Genomic DNA, 17187 nt, shown 5'->3' on the forward strand with positions numbered 1-17187 from the left:
ATGAGCACACAGATCTTTACAAAGGGAAGACCAAGTGAAGACCCAGGGAGAAGATGGCCATATACATGCCAAAAAGAGAGGCCTCAGGAAGAACCAGTCCTGCCCTCACCTGGACCTTGCACGTCAGCCTCCAAAACTGTGAGAAAATAAATTTCTGTTGCCTAAGCCCCCAGGCTGTGGTACTTTGTTAGGGCAGCCTGAGTAAACATCTCAGAGGCTTTCTACAGACTAGGCGGGAGAGACATGTGTCTCGGCAGGGGGTACTATCCCAGCTCCTAGGGCCCCCAGTCTCAGAGGTCAGGGATGACTTGGAAACTCCCTACCCCCACAATGCCCAGATTGGCAAAGCTGGGCCGGGACCCTCCACCAGCTCATGGAGGAGAAACTGACAAAAAGCCATTCATACTTGTCAGGAGCTTAGCCCTTTTTGGAACTCCTTTTGTTTTTAAATGTCCTCCAGAGAAAGGAAGTGGAAATACTGCCGGGGATTAGCCAAGCAGTGAATAAACCATCTGCCAGATCTGAATTCCCCTGCATGGTGTCGTGGTGTCGGTCAGACGACCACAGGCAGGCCACTTGTCCCCAGGACAGCAATGCTCTTGGCTTCCCTGCCCTTCAGAGTGGGTCCTTGGGAGTTCCCAGCGCTGCCCAACTGGGGATCTTCTGTTGTGTGGTTCCTGGAACCTGTCCCCACCAGAGTCAGGGTGGGGGCACTTGCAGACAGGGAGACACACCTCCACTTCACACACAAATGGACAGTTATACTGAAAAGCGGCCCATTGGTTTTCAAAGACCCTTAGAATGCCATCCCCGCTGCCAGGAAGGGGTCAGAGGTTAGACTGAAGGGGGCTCAAGGCAGGGTCTGTTCAATCACCTGCTCCCACCCTGGGATTCCTGTACCTTTTCCCCACCCCAAACCTCATCCTTCCTACAGATCTCTGGGGGTTGGCACCTGCTGCGAGGAAAACAAGCAGGCCCCTTCTCTGGGCCAAACACAATGCCTGGTGTAGGTACCATGAGACCTGGGGATGTTAACATAACTCAGAAAATGCTTTGAGAACTAAACTCTTGTGCAACAATATGCCAATTTAAAAACCTCAGGACACAGCAGGGCTGGGGGAAGCCCAGCTGTAGGGAGTGAGGCCTGGTGAGAGGCTGCCTGGAGGTTTCTTCCCTGGGAACAATGGACACTTATTGTCCAGCTCCAGGGGCAGAAGGGTCAGGACTTGGGAGAAGTTCAGGGAGTCAGCCCCTGGGCCAGGCCACCACGAGGTCACTCTGCAGCTTTAACTGCAGAAGGGGAGAGGAATGTCTAAAGGAACTCTCAGATGCACACTCATGCCCTAGTGCCACCGTCTGTAGCCCTCAGCTCAGGGATGGGCAGCCTGAGCTCTCACACCTCCTGCCAAGTTGCAGGTGCTCAGCCCTCTGCCATGAGCTTCGTGCTGCACACAGGGAAGCAGCACTGCCACCTTCACCAGTCACCTCGGAAAACTTTTATGGGGAAATAAGCGAAACCAGTTCAATGATTGATATTTTCGGGAGTAGTGGCTGACATGGGGTACTATTCATGTGGCCACTGCATCCATCCCCCATTCAGATGCCACTGCCTGGGGAGACGGGCCAACTCTACCACTGGCTTGTCCTTGCAGTGCCATGGTGAGCTCGTTTCAAATTAGAGAACCCAGGCCAGGCACGGTGGCTCACGCCTGTAATCCCAGCACTTTGGGAGGCTGAGGTGGGTGGATCACGTGAGGTCAGGAGTTCAAGACCAGCCTGGCCAAAATGGTGAAATCCCATCTTTACTAAAAATACAAAAATTAGCCGGGTGTGGTGGCACACGCCTGTGATCCCAGCTACTTGGGAGGCTGAGGCAGGAGAATCACTTGAACCTGGGAAGTAGAGGCTGTACTGAATAGAGATCACACCACTGCACTCCAGCCTGGGTGACAGAGCCAGACTCTGTCTCAAAAAAAAAAAAAAAAAAAAAAAAACCGGCCAGGTGTGGTGGCTCACACCTGTAATCCCAGCACTTTGGGAGGCCGAGGCAGGTGGATCATTTGAGGTCAGGAGTTTGAGACCAGCCTGGCCAACATGGTAAAACACCGTCTCTACTAAAAATACAAAAAAATTAGCCAGATGTGGTGGTGTACACCTGTATTCCCAGCTACATGGGAGGCTGAGGCAGGAGAATGGCTTGAACCCAGGAAGTGGAGGCTGCAGTGAGCCGAGATCGCGCCACTTCAGCCTGGGTGACAGAGCTAGACTCCATCTCAAAACAAACAAACAACAAATTAGAGAACTCTGAGAACCTTCCAGCTCTAGGCCCAGGTTTTCCTTTTTGCTACGTTGGGACTTCCCGCTCCCCACAGAGCAGGGTTTTTATGGTAAACATGGGGGTCACAGACTCTTGCTTCCTCTATAACTCTAAAGGGTGGATGAATGTGTGTGTGACAGGCACGGGGGCTAGACCCTACTGGAGTCATACCCACACCTGCCCCCAGCTCAGTGGGGCCAGAAGAAACTCAGAGATGCCCAAGGCGAACCGGGTCGGCCAGGACTCTTCCTTCTGACCCCTAAATGAGCTGTCCCGACCATTTAGCTGCCCCCCATGCTCACAGGCCATACAGCTGATGCCTGGCCCCATGGAGGTCCTGGTGGAGAGGGTGGTCACCTCGCCCCTGCTGACCCTGGTCTGGCATCACACTGGCGCCCACCACCGTGCGGGGAGGAAGGGCTGCGCCGCTCTTAGAAAGGCAGGTCCCCTTATGTGGGAGGTGGGGAAATGACCCCCTCCCCAGCAGCTCTGGCCTCCCTCAGGTGGGCATGGTAAACACACAGCCACTCAGGCACACCACATGAAAGTCAAAGACAGGACGTCTGGGGCATCTGCCTCACCAGCTAAGACAGAGTAGAAAGGGACGCCTTAAACACGGGGACTTCCCCTGAACACTGAGTATCTCACACAACCTTAAAAAAGCAACTGCCACCAAAAAATTCAAAATGCTGTCACAATCAGTGGACACGAAACCCTTGGGTGAAAGCTGGAGACGTGATAGGCTTTCGAGCCACCAATGTCGCTCAGCAAGACACTTCTTAACTACAAAGGGGAAAATAGTTAACTTGCAGTGCAGGAGCTTGGCAGATATCACCTTAGCCCAGCGATGAGAGTTAACATCACCGGTAAGGGAATACGTCCAAGTTGCCGGCCACCAGGTAGAAAGCAATGAGAAAAACATGTTTCTGGGATATCCTGCCAAAAATGCACAACCTGAACCCACTTATGAGGAAGCAGCAGACAAACCCGAATTGAGAGGCCTTCTATAAAATAATGGGCCTGAACTCTTCAAAAATGTCAGTATCATAAAACACCAAGAAAGGTGGGAGAACTGTTTCCGATGGAAGGAGAATAAAGATATATGAAAATTAAGTCAACATACAAGCCAAGATTTTCCTTTGCTATCAGGGACACTGTTAGTCCATGGACAAAAATCTCAATAAAGGCCGGCTGCAGTGGCTCACACCTATAACCCAGCACTTTGGGAGGCTGAGGTGGGTGGATCACTTGAGGTCAGGAGTTTGAGATCAGCCTGAGCAACATGGTGAAACCCCATCTCTACTAAAAATACCAAATAAGCCGGGCATGGTGGCGCATGCCTGTAGTCCCAGCTACTTGGAAGGCTGAGGCAGGAGAGTCACTTGAATGCAGGAGGTGGAGGTTGCAGTGAGCCGAGAGATGACACCATTGTACTCCAGCCTGGGCAACAAGAGTGAAACTGTCTTGGGTGGGGAGGAAAAAATAAATATATATATATATTAAATATATATGTATTTAATTTTAAATATATACATTATATATATTTAATATTATATATTATATATTTATATATTTTAAATATATATTTAATATTATATATTATATATTTATATATTTTAAATATATATTTAATATTATATATTATATATTTATATATTTTAAATATATATTTAATATTAAATATATAGTTGCTATTAATATATTTAATATTTAATATTTAATATATATAATTAAATATATACATATATTTAATATGTTTATATATTTACATATTTAATTTTAAATATCTATACATATATTTAATTTATATATTATTTATATATTATTTATATATTTAATTTTAAATATCTATACATATATTTAATTTTAAATATCTACACATATATTTAATTTTAATTTTTTTGAGATAGGGTCTTGCTCTGTCACCCAGGCTGGAGTACAATGGCACAATCTCAGCTCACTGCAACCTCTGTCTCCTGGGCTCAAGCGATCCTCTCTCTCATCTCAGCCTCCTGAGGAGCTGGGACTACAGCCACACACCACCATGCTCGGCTAGTTTTTTAAATTTTTTGTAGAGACAGGATTTTGCCATGTTGCCCAGGCTGGTCTCAAACTCCTGGGCTCAAGTAATCCATCCACCTCAGCCTCCCAAACTGCTGGGACTACTGGCGTGAGCCACCATGCCCAGCCTAAAAATAAATTATTGTTGAAATTGTATCTCAGTTTTTAAAACCTGTTACAGCCAAAAGACAACATAGACTCCTAAAAGGAGTCTTGGACTGGGTCAGAAGTAGATTCTAACTCTGAGCCTCTCCCTTACTGAAGGGAGACCCCCTGAAACTACTGCTACAGAATAAAAGATGAAATGCTCCTGATTATTGTAAATACAAAATTGCATGCAGGATTGTGTAAAGACAATGCCAGGTTGGACTGCCAGAATGAGCCAATAGCACGTGATGTGCTTCCCCCTGCAGAGAGCCTATGAATGGATGTGCAGTCAGGGAGGTTTCACATCACCAAGATTCCTATCCCAGAAAAGCAGATGTTCATAGCTCTGGGAATGGAATGTGACCCTTGTGGAGAGCCTATAAACGGACATATGGGGGGCACCTGTCCATATGGACAAGATAGGGCTATAAACGCCCTCACCTATAAACACCCCACGGCTCTTCTAGGCCTCTTTAGGGTTACAGCATACTCCCTTCTGAGAATTTCTGGTCTAACCGGTTGTCTAGCTTCACGTCCTGTTGCTATGGATTGTTTGTAACCAGCTTTTGCTGCAACTCTTACTGCTGATTAATATCTTGCTAATCATAGGTTATGGAAAGACTGTGTTTCTGTTTTAAGGCTGTTAGAAATTACTGATGCACACACTATATTGTAAATTCTTATCCCTGTATACTGTACTTCTGCATACAGATGTTATGTTAAAGAATTACTTTATCCCCATGTGACCATCTCACCTCATAATCAAATGACCCTAAATCCCTCACTAACCTACCCCCGCCCTCACTAAACTTAATAATAAATGCTGGTATGTCCAGTGCATTGTTGGCACTGTGGAACCAGAAGGCGGTGACCTCCGTAGACCCAGCTTTCACTATTTTGTGTGTGTCTATTATTTCTCGACCTGCCGATCCGCCTGGGAACAAAGAGAGCCCCATTGCATTGTGGGCTGCTGGCCAGATCCTGCAATACCTTACTAGCTATGTAGCCCTGGGCCATCACATCTGCTATGAGGGTAATCACCCCACCCATCCATTCTGTTGGGTTACTTTTTTTTTCTTTTTCTTTTTTGTGAGACAGGTCTCACTCTGTCACTCCAGCTGGAGTGCAGTAGTGGTCTCGGCTCACTGCAGCCTCAACCTCCTGGGCTCAAGTGATCCTCCTGCCTCAGCCTCCCAAAGTGCTGGGATTACAGGTGTGAGCTACCACTCCTGGCCCTGTTGGGCTATTGGTGATTAGCGAGCTAATGAATGGAACGGCACTCTGCAAACATCAGGGGCCAGACACAGCTCATGCTGAAGTATGATTTCCTGAGGATGAGGTCTAAACTGCCCTCCTCTCTCTGTAAAGGGGGCCATGCAGGTGCTCTCCTGGGAACTTGTGCACGTGCAGGATTCTCTCTAACCTCCTGCCTTTATGTGGCTGTAATCAGTGTTAGCGATGGTTTCTGTCACTTCGCATTGTATCATATCATTAAAAAAAATGACTTACAGAATTCAAAACCAGTATCTAAGAGCTGCATACCATTTCAGAAGGGGAGGGTAGACTCTTAACTTCCTGTTCCCCCACTGTTGGACATTGAGGTCACTTCCAAATTCTCATCATAAGTGCCTCACAAACACCTTTGTACATACAGCTTTGTACATATTTTAGATTGTTTCATTAGACTAGGCTCTGGTAAATAGGATTATTGGATCAAGGGGTATGAACCAAATACTTTCCACAAAGACTATTTCAATTCACACCATCAATAATACTGTAGAAAAATGCCAGTGAAACTGGCATTTATCATGTTTGTATTCTGCCTTACTTTTTTTTTTTTTTTTGATATGGAGACTCACTCTTATCACCCAGGGTGGAGTGCAGTGGCGCGATCGTGGCTCACTGCAACCTCCACTTCCCAGGTTCAAGCGAGTCTCCTGCCTCAGCTTCCTGAGTAGTTGGGACATGCACCACCACGCCCAGCTAATTTTTGTAATTTTGGTAGAGACGGGGTTTTGTCATGTTGGCCAGGCTGGTCTCAAACTCCTGACCTCAAGTGATCCGCCCACCTTGGCCTCCCAAAGTGCTAGAATTTACAGGCATGAGCCACCGTGCCCAGCCCTGCCTTACTATTTTTTCCTTCTAATTAAATGAGGAAATGGTACCTTATTGTTATAACTTGTATTGCTTTGAGTATTAATGGTATATGACATATATTTATCAACTGCTGTTACTATTTTGCTTGAGTATGTCCTTTGTCCATTTTTCAGGATATTTGTGGGTTTAAAACAATTCCTAAATGCACATTAGAATAAGGATGTCAACCTTCTCTGTTGTCATATTTTAAAATACTTTCCAAAACTGAAAGCTTTGAAGAGGACTGACTTCCGGTAGTATGAAATGGTTAAAAAGTGGATAATCATGTAGTCTATGCCTCAAGGTGATATTTCTCACATCAATAGATCCTGCAAACAATAAACTAATATTCCAAAGAAATACACTGGAGAGTCAGTCCTTAGTAAGGTCATTGGCAATACAGTCTGGGAAGATCTAGGTTAATAGATGAACCTGTTAGACAGGTTTAACCAATTCCCTTAGACTAGCGAAGTCTGAGTGCTGAGAACTCCAGAGAATAAATTGTCAAACTCCCTCTCTAGCTTGGATACAGGTAATTTTATTTTCTTTGAAGATGCAGGCAGGTCACATTCAACAGACAAGATGAATACGTTGCTTGTTTTTTCTTTTCTTTTTCCTTTATTTTTTTTCTTTTTCTTTTTTTTTTTTTGAGAGAGGGTGTTGCTCTGTCTGCAGTCATAGCTCACTACAGCCTCGACCTCCCAGGCTCAAGCGATCCTCCCACCTCAGCCTCACAAGTAGCTGAAATTACAGGCATGCACCACCATGCCCAGCTAATTTTTTAATTTTGAGTAGAGACAAAGCCTCACTGTGTTGGCCAGTTGAACTCCTGGGCTCAAGCGATCCTCCTGCCTCGGCCTCCCAAAGTGTTGGGATTATGGGTACAAGCCACCACACTGGGCCTACTTCTTTATCAAAGAAGCCCTTCCTGAACAACACAGAAAACCCCCCTAGAGGGTCCCTAATGAGAACCGAACAGAAAAACCCCCAACTCAGGTTTGCTGGGCAATCCTTCTTTTCCACAGAAGCTGGACCAGGTTCTGTTATCATTTAAAAAAATACTGTATTCAATATTTTTAAAGACAAGAAGGGAAAGATAACAGGTTCTTGCAAAGAAAGGTGCAGCCTCGACTCCCTTCAAGCACACGTTATCTCCCGTGTACTCGGGGCCCACACCCAGCCAGCCATCACGGGACCCAGACAGGGTCAGATGGGATGCTGCCGGGAAGACAAGGCAGGGCCCTATTCCATCTGCAGCATCTAAGCCACGGTTTGGATGATGTGTTGCAAAGATTTTTCACTTGTACAGCTGAGAAGCAGGTCACTTAGTTTCTCAAGGACCAGCCGGCCTCAGTGCACAACTGAAGGTCAAGCGACTCTTACAGCCCTGTAGCCTCGCCGTGTGACACCCAGGTGACCTGTCTCTGCCAAAGTGCTGACTGTGCTCGCAGTCCTTGGAAGGCACTTAAGTTTTTTAATAGAAAGGACCTATAATTAGGGCAGTATCTGATGCTCTGATCTGGGAGAAGGAGAAAAGGAAAACAACCCCTAGGATTCCTGCCCTCAGTTCAGCACAGCACAGGACGCCATGAGATTTTCAAAACCTGACATTCCCCAGGGAAGGGCCGACCCTCTTCAGCGAGGCTTACTTGAAAGATGCTTGAACCGCAGAGTAAGGTCTCGGCTTTTCCCCACTCCCAGAGAGACTCCAGGCGGACTCCCAGACTCCCAGACCAGCCCTCCGCCCCTGTCCTCAATCTCAGAATAGCTGAACTCTGCGAAGTCAAGATCACCTAGAACAGAAATACAAGGGGCTGGGGCCTGAGGCTAGAAACGACCAAAGACAGAATAAAAAGGAAAGTCCTTTGTAAACTGTACAGCAGAGACACGGCAGCTCGGGAGTGGCGGAGTGCACCAAGCTCACTGTGGCTTGGGGTGGGGTGGTGGCGTGGGACTGGGAGTTGCCGGCTCTTCAGCCCGGGACAGTTACCTAACTCGTCTCCCAGCCTGTTTCCCCATGGGCAGCAGAGACGGCCAGGACACAGTGAAGCAGGTCACAAGGGGCTCAGAGTGTCCTCCCCAGTCCGGTCCAAGGAACCAGGGCCCGGCTCTGGGGGCGAACTCTGTCCCCACTACCTCAAGGGGCTGTGCCCTGGGGCAGGCACAGAGGGGCTCCCTCGGGAGCGAATCTCGGGCAAGTCTGGCCTCCTCCCGCTGGCCCAGGACTGCGTTGGGGGCGCCAGCAGGCACGGCTTGCTGTGGGTAGGAGGGTCCAACCTAGACACGGCCTCTGGGAGGGCAAGACCGGGAGAGGTCGGCCTGTGTCGGGGGCTCCCGGAAAAGCAGCGCCACCGCCACCCACCTGACGACATGGAAGGCCCAAAGCAGGCGATCTGTGCGGGGCCCGCGCGCGGCGCGGACGATGCTGAGGTACAAGTAGAGCGCAATGGCCACGGTCCAGAAGAAGGAGCTGGTGTTGGCGAAGGTGGACAGCGCGCCCTGCAGCACGCAGTCCCACGACGGGCCCGCGAAGTCTTGCAGCACTCCGTAGAAGTAGGAGGCGGCCGAGAGCAGGTCGGCCAGCGACAGGAAGAGCAGCAGGCGCCGTGCCCGGCTGCGCAGGTCGGGCCACAGGGCGTGCGTGGCCACCAGCAGGCCCGAGCCGAGCGCGGAGAGCGCGCACGACAGCAGCACCACGGCGCGCTCCGACGGCATCAGCTCGGTGGGCGGCGCGAGCGACTGCATGGCGTGGGGGGCCAGGAGCCGGAGCGCCGCGAGGACAGAAGCCGGGCCGCGCGTGCGGCCACCGCCGCCGCCGTCTGGGCAGCGAGGCGCCCTAGGCTCGCGTCCAGGCGCCCGCCCCGCCCGCGTCCGGCCGCTCCCCCGCCCATCTGGGCCCCGGGCCCTGAACCCCGCCCACGCCCTGAGCCCCGCCCACGCGCCGCGCCCCGCCCCTCCCCTGTACCCCGGCCTTTAAGCCCCGCCTACACTCCCAGCCCCGTCCCGCCGTCCAGGGCCCTGAGCCCCGCCCACACGCCCCGCCACCCCGCTCCTGTGTCCCCGCGTTGAGACCGGGACTTAGAGCTCCGCCCACGCGCCCCGATCCCTGTCCACAGAGCCCAGAGACCTGGGCCTAGAGCCTCACCCACGCGCCCCGCTCCGCCCACGCACCCCGCCACGCCCCTGTGTTCCCGGCCTTGACCCCCGCTCCGGTGCCCTTCCTCGACCCTTTTGCCCCGGGCCCTGAGCCCCGCCCCCGCCACGCCCCTGCGGCTTCCAAGCTCCACCCGGTGCCCGAGGCTCCTGAGCCCCGCCCACGCCCTCACACCACGCCCCTAAGCCCCTAGGCCCCTAAGCCCTACCTCAGGGCACCCCCAGGTCCCGGCACCTGTCCCTCAACGCTCCTCCAGGCCCACCCCTGCTCTTGCCAGGTGTCTGAGACATCCAGTCCTGTGAGAGGAAGGACTGGCATTTTTAGGGCTAATATTACTTTCCCTCTTTTCAGCCAGCTTCTGTGTGTGTTGTGAGTGGAAGGGCGTGAGGATCAGAGACATTGTTTCCACTAGCAACAGAAACAACTCTGGGGTATGATCCTCCTTCCTTGAGCTGTGATCCCGACGTGTTCACAAGTTGGTGGTGGTGACTTGGGGAAGCCGGCGTTTCCACCTTTTCTTAAAATAAGCATGCTATTTTTTAAAAAACATAGCTAACTAGGTGTGATTTTTAAAAAATGAAGTGCTAGGCCGGGCATGGCTTTTTCTTGTTTAAAAATTTCAAACTTTGTAATTAAGATGTAATTCACATACCATAAAACTGGCCCTTTTAACCAAACAATTCAGTAGTATGTTCACAAGTTTGTGCGACCATCATTATTATGTAATTCTACAACATTGTCATTACCCCCAAAAAGAAATCCTTATCCCTTAGCTGTTAGCCCTAACTTCTTCTTCCCTACAGCCCTGGCAACCACTCTTCTACAGTGGATTTGCTTATTCTGTACATTTCCTGTAAATAGAATCATATGCTCTGTGGCCTTTATGTCTGACTTTTTTAACTTAGCACGTTTCCAAGGTTCATCGTAGCATATGCAGTGCTTCATTCCTTTTACTGCCCAATAATATTCCATTATATGGATATACCACTTTTTTTTTTTTTTCTAGAGACAGAGTCTCCCTCTGTCGCCCAGGCTGGAGTGCAGTGGCGCCATCTCGGCTCACTGCAACCTCTGCCTCCCGGCTTCAAGTAGTTCTCCTGCCTCAGCCTCCCGAGTAGCCGGGACTACAGGCACATGCCGCCGTGCCCGGCTAATTTCTGTTCTATTTTAGTAGAGATGGGGTTTCACCGTGTTGCCCAGGCTGGTCTTGAACTCCTGAGCTCAGGCAATCTGCCTGCCTCGGCCTCCCAAAGTGCTAGGATTACAGGCATGAGCTACTGCGCTCGGCAGGATATACCACATTTTACTTAGCTATTATTCATCAGCCGATGGACATTTGGGTTGTTAACACTTTTTAACTATTAAGAATAATACCACTATGAAAATTTGCATACAAGTTTTTTTGTGGGTGTATGTTTCCAATTCTCCTATGTCTATACCTAGGAATGGAGTTGCTGGGCCATACGCAACTTTATATTTCACCTTGTGAGGAACTGCCAAGGTGTTTTCCAAAGTGACTGTACCTATCATTTTACATTTGCACTAGCAATGTATGAGGGTCGCAATTTCTCTACATTCTTCCGAAACTTTTTTTTGAGACAGAGTCTCTGTCGCCAAGGCTGGAGTGCAGGCACAGCCACAGCTCACTGCAGCCTCAAATTCCTGGGCTTAAGCAATCCTCCCGCCTTGGCCTCCCCAGTAGTTAGGACTTCAGGTGCATGTCACCATGCCCCACTAATTTTTTTTTTTTTTGAGACTGAGTCTCGCTCTTGTTGCCCAGGTTGGAGTGCAGTGGCACAATCTTGGCTTACTGCAACCTCTGCCTCCTGGGTTCAAGCGATTTTCCTGTCTCAGCCTCCCAAGTAGCTGGGATTACAGGTGTGCACCACCACACCCTGCTAATTTTTGTATTTTTAGTAGAGACACGGTTTCACTGTATTGGCCAGGCTGGTCTTGAACTCCTGACCTCAGGTGATCTGCCTGCCTCAACCTCCCAAAGTGCTGGGATTACAGGTGTGAGCCACCTTGCCTGGGCCCCACTAATTTTTTTTTTGGAGATGGGGTCTCACTATATTGCCCAGGCTAGTCTCAAACTCCTGCCTTGGCCTCCCAAAGTGCTGGGATTACAGGCGTGAGGCCACCTCACCCAGCCTTCCAACATTTTGTATTATCTTTGTGATAATAGCCATCCTAGTAGGTGTGAAGTTGTTCCTCATTGTAGTTTTGATTTGCACTTCTCTGATGAATAATGACCTCAAACATCTTTCCATATGTGTATTGGACATTTGCATATCCTCTTTGGAGAAATGTCTGTTCAACTTTCTTTCTTTCTTTCTTTCTTTCTTTCTTTCTTTCTTTCTTTCTTTCTTTCTCTTTCTTTCTTTCTTTCTTTCTTTCTTTCCTTCTTTCTTTTTCTTTCTTTCCTTTCTTTCTTTCTTTTTCTCTTTCTTCCTTTCTCTTTCTTTCTTTCTCTCCCTCTTTCTTTGTTTCTTTCTTCTGTTTCTTTTTTTTTTTTTTTGAGACTGAGTCTCGCACTGTCACCCCGGCTGGAGTGCAATGGCGCGATCTTGGCTCACTGTGACCTCTGCCTCCTGGGTTCAAGCGATTCTCCTGCCTCAGCCTCCCAAGTAGCTGGGATTACAGGCGCCAGCCACCATGCCCAGGTAATGTTTGTATTTTTAGTAGAGATGGGGTTTCACCATGTTGATCAGGCTGGTCACAAACTCCTGACTTAGAGTGATCCACCCACCTTGGCCTCTCAAAGTGCTGGGATTACAGGCGTGAGTCACCACACCTGGTCAATTTTCTTTCTTATTTTTAAATTGGTTTGTCTTTTTGTTGTTGAGTTGCAAGAGTTCTTTATATATTCTAGATATTACACCCTTATCAGCTATATGATTTGCAAATATTTTCTCCCATTTTGTGGTTTGTCTTTTCACTTTCTTGATAGCGTACTTCAAAGGAAAAAAGTGTTTTTTGAGGATGTCCAATTTGTCCATTTTTTTCTTTGGTTGTTTGTGCTTTTGGTGTCACATCTAAGAAACCATCACCTATGCCAAACTCATGAAGGTTTGCATCTATGTTTTGTTTCTTTGCGATACCTCACTGTTCTGGTTACTGTAGCTTTGTAGTAAGTTTTGAAATTGGGAAGTGAGTCTTTCAACATTGTTTTTTCTTTTTTTGGGAGAGTCTTACTATCTTGCCCAGACTGGAGTGCAGTGGTTTGATCTTGGCCCACTGCAACCTCTGCTTCCCAGGTTCAAGCGATTCTCCTGCCTCAGCCTTCCAAGTAGCTGGGACTACAGGCGCCAGCTACCACACCTGGCTAATTTTTGTATTTTTGTGGAGGCAGGGTTTCACTATGTTGCCCAGGCTGTTTTCGAACTCCTGATCTCAAGTGATCTGCCCGCCTCGACCTACCAAAGTGCTGGGATTACAGGTATGAGCCACCGCACCCCACCCTTCAACATTGTTTTTCTTTTCCAATATTTTGGCTATCTGACTCCCCTTGCGATTCCCTATCAATTTGAGGATCAGTTTTTCCATTTCTGCAAAAGGAATGGAAAAGATTGATAGAGATTGCTTTGAATCTGTAGATAAAATGGAGAATAATGCTATATTAATAATATGAGATCTCCTTATCCATGGACCAAGGATGTCTTTCCATTTATTTAGCTCTTCTTTAAATTCCTTTTAGTGATGTTTTGTAGTTTTTGGTGTACATTAGGTTTGATCTTGCATTTGATTCATAGAAAGCAAAGATTATCTTTGTATATCTGACTTAAAAAAAATTGTTTTGGCTGGGCACAGTGGCCTGTAATCCCAGCTCTTTGGGAGGCTATGATGGGAGAAACACTTGAGAGGCCAGGAGTTTAAGACCAGCCTAGACGACTTAGTGAGACTCCATCTCATACAAAAATAAAATAAAGGCTGGGCATGGTGGCTCACACCTGTAACCCCAGCACTTTGGGAGGACGAGGCAGGCAGATCACCTGAGGTCAGGAGTTCCAAGACCAGCCTGACCAAAATGGTGAAACCCCATCTCAACTAAAAATACAAAATTAGCCAGGCATGGATTTAGGGCGTAATCCCAGCTACTTTGGAGGCTGAGGCAGGAGAATCGCTTGAACGCGGGAGGCGGAGGTTGCAGTGAGCCGAGATGGCAACATTGTACTCCAGCCTGGGCAATAAGAGTGAAACTCTGTCTCAAAAAAATAAATAAAAATAAATTGTTTTACGAAATATGCATATTGAAAAGTGCCTAAAATACAAATGTACAACTTATTAAATAATTATAAACAGCCATCCAGAGCAAGAAATATAACATTCCCAGCATACCACAAACCTGCCCAAACACCCCTTCCCCCTCAGTCATTTCCTTGCTGGGTTTTTTATTTTGTTTTGTTTTGTTTTGTTTTGTTTTGCGCAGGCTGGTCTTTAACTTCTGGGCTCAAAGGATCCTCTGGCCTCAGCCTCCTAAGTAGCTGGGACTACAGACAGGAGCCACCACTGGAGGCTCTTGCTTTTACCCATCCATGTATGCATCCCTGAACAAAACAGTGTCGTTTGCCTGTCATTGAACTTTATGTAAGTGGAATCATACTCTCCATTCCCTTTTGTGTTTTCTGTTTTTTGTTCAACATTATTTTTGTGAGATTCATCCATCTTCTTACACCTAAATGCAATTCATTCATTTTCGCTACCGTATAGTATTCCATTGTATAAACAATTCCATGGTATAAAATAATTGTGTACTTATCCATTCTATTGCTTTTGAACATTTGGGTTGTTTCCAGGTTTTGGCTATTATAAGCAATGCTGGAATAAGCATAGATTCTTTTTTAATGAGAAAAAAAGTTACTACACACAGTTATCAGCAGTGTGAGCAAACATATGTGTGGAGTTTGTTCTGCAGAGAGTTAAGAGCGGTTGCTTTCCTTCCAAGTCACTTGTGATCGTTCAAAAGTCCCCTGACCTCCTCCTGAGAGGACCCCAGACCATAAACAGAACCTGGCTGAGAGTTCTGTCAGTGAAGCCTCTCAGCTTTTCACTGATGGAAATAGCTTCAAGTTTGGCTTTTGCAATCAGCCTGGGGCTTTGGACTATGGCAAGGCAAGAGTCTGGAACGGATTCTGCCTTCCTAGAGCTCGGTCATTTAATCCTTAGGGTATTTGGGAGAGGGGGGAGGAGATGGGGCACAGGAGAGGTCTTGTAGCAACCTGCTTTGTCAGCAGATCAATTTTGACTATATCTTTCCTGCTTTATTGAGATTGAAGTGCTTTGCCTAAATCTCCAGGTGAGCGGTTGGCTATTTTACAAGCATATTTTTAAAAAAATTTTTTCCCCACCTCCCACCTCGCTTACAGACAGTTTTGATCAGGAAATTGCTTGGCTTTCTTTGCACTGGAAAACAACATTCAAAGAACTTTCATACTTCCTACACCTAGGGAAAAAATGTGAAAGACATGCAATGATACAGCTTCAAATTGCTTAGATTTAAACGTGAAGCTAATTTTACACTGTCCAGGGTCACGGACGTTGTCTAGACGGGTCCAGGCATTTATCAGGAGGTGGGAACTGTGACTCCCACTACAGCTGCTGAGTGAGCTCAAGGAGCCCAGCATGATCTCCACTAAAGGGAGCTTGGGGTTCCTGACCCTGGGACTCTCAGAGCTCCTGGGGCTCCACTCCTCCTTGGGGGACTCTGGGGAGGTCTAACTGAGAAGAATAAACCTAGAGAAACCCCAGGCTCTGAGCTGTCTCTGAGGATCCCTGCCCCATGTGGCATGTGATGTCCCATTAGCCACATTTTCAATTTCCAGTCTTTCAGGCCCCCCTCTCCAGCCTCATCTTTGGGGGAATTGGTAAGAAACCCAGATGCATCTTCTTTGGACCCTGAGTTGTTTCTCTAGTAGCTGTGCCAAGCCAGCTGGCAGTTGTCTGCCGCTCCATGTCCAGCGTCCAAAGGGGCCGTGTCCCATGTCCTCACACATCATCACAACCTCGCTTCACCCCAGTTTCCTGGCTGCAGAGCTAGGGCCCAGACCCAGAAAGGCCCCATCACAGTGGCGAGCAGCCCCCGGAGAAGGCTAGTTTTGGGGTTGCTTTCTCCTCCTCCTCCTCTCACCCCAGGAACTGGCACAAGATTCTCCTCTGACAAGTAAAATAGGGGTGACAGTTTGGTGTCTCTCATTTGGAGGAATCTGAAATGATTTTTCTGAGGTCGACTCCAACGTAAGTCACAAGCCACAAATGTGGTTTTTAAAACTGGAACAGAAGAGGGACTTTCAGCTTGGGCTGGCCACCTTCCTCATTTCCCTGTTCGAAAGGTGTGTGTGGCACAGGCTCTGCCACCGATCACTGTCCAAATCATGAAGAGAGGGAAATCATCGTTCTCCTTCCTGCCTGGGGACCATGGTGAGTTTATTAGTCAGGGTTCTCTAGAGGGACTGAACTAATAGGATAGATGTAAATATGAAGGGGAGTTTATTTTTTTATTTTTTGAGATGGAGTCTTGCTCTGTTGCCTAGGCTGGAGTGTGGTGGTACAATCTCAGCTCACTGCAACTTCCGCCTCCCAGGTTCAAGCGATTCTCCTGTCTCAGCCTCCTGAGTAGCTGGGACTACAGGCTCACGCCACCATGCCCGGCTAATTTTTGTATTTTTAGTAGAGACAGGGTTTCCCCATGTTGGACAGGCTGGTCTTGAACTCCTGTCCTCAGATGATCCACGGGTCTCACCCTCCCAAAGTGTTGGGATTACAGGCGTGAGTCACCACGCCCGGCCAAGGGGAGTTTATTAAGTAGTTTTTTGTTTTTTTGTTTTTGAGGCAGAGTCTCATTCTGTCGCCCAGGCTGGAGTGCAGTGATGTGATCTCCGCTCACTGCAGGCTCCGCCTCCTGGGTTCATGCCATTCTCCTGCCTCAGCCTCCTGAGTAGCTGAGACTACAGGCACCCACCACTGCACCCAGCCAATTTTTTTTTTTTTTGTATTTTTAGAAGAGACAGAGTTTCACCGTGTTAGCCAGGATGGTCTCGATCTCTTGATCCGCCCGCCTCAGCCTCCCAAAGTGCTGGGATTACAGGCGTGAGCCACCGCACCCGGCCAAGGAGTTTTAACTCACACAATCACAAGGTCCCACAATAGGCCGTCTGCAAGCTGAGGAGCAAGGAAGCCAGTCTGCGTCCCAAAGCTGAAGAACTTGGAGTTCAATGTTTGAGAGCAGGAAGCATCCAGCATGGGAGAAAGATGTAGGCTGGGAGGCTAAGGCAGTCTAATCTCTCCACGTTCTTCTTTTTTTTTTTTTTGAGATGGAGTCTCGTGCTGTCGTCCAGTCTGGAGTGCAGTGGCGCCACCATGTCCGGCAATTTTT

General features: G+C 48.1%; 1 protein-coding gene across 2 annotated transcripts in view; it reads right to left on the reverse strand.

Moving 5' to 3' along the window:
- The window catches only part of GPR157 (G protein-coupled receptor 157), a 28658-nt gene extending 19114 nt beyond the window's left edge, over positions 1-9544 (reverse strand). Inside the window, exon 1 of one of the 2 annotated variants that reach the window (XM_003274323.4) lies at positions 9024-9544. In XM_003274323.4, the coding sequence (XP_003274371.2) occupies positions 9024-9406 (383 nt within the window). In that variant the 5' untranslated portion in view covers positions 9407-9544. The remainder of the gene's footprint in view (positions 1-9023) is intronic. The other variant, XM_012498380.2, reaches the window with a different exon arrangement.
- Positions 9545-17187: the final 7643 nt, after the last annotated feature.

The sequence above is a fragment of the Nomascus leucogenys genome, chromosome 24, assembly GCF_006542625.1.
Source record: "Nomascus leucogenys isolate Asia chromosome 24, Asia_NLE_v1, whole genome shotgun sequence".
NCBI lineage: Eukaryota > Metazoa > Chordata > Mammalia > Primates > Hylobatidae > Nomascus > Nomascus leucogenys.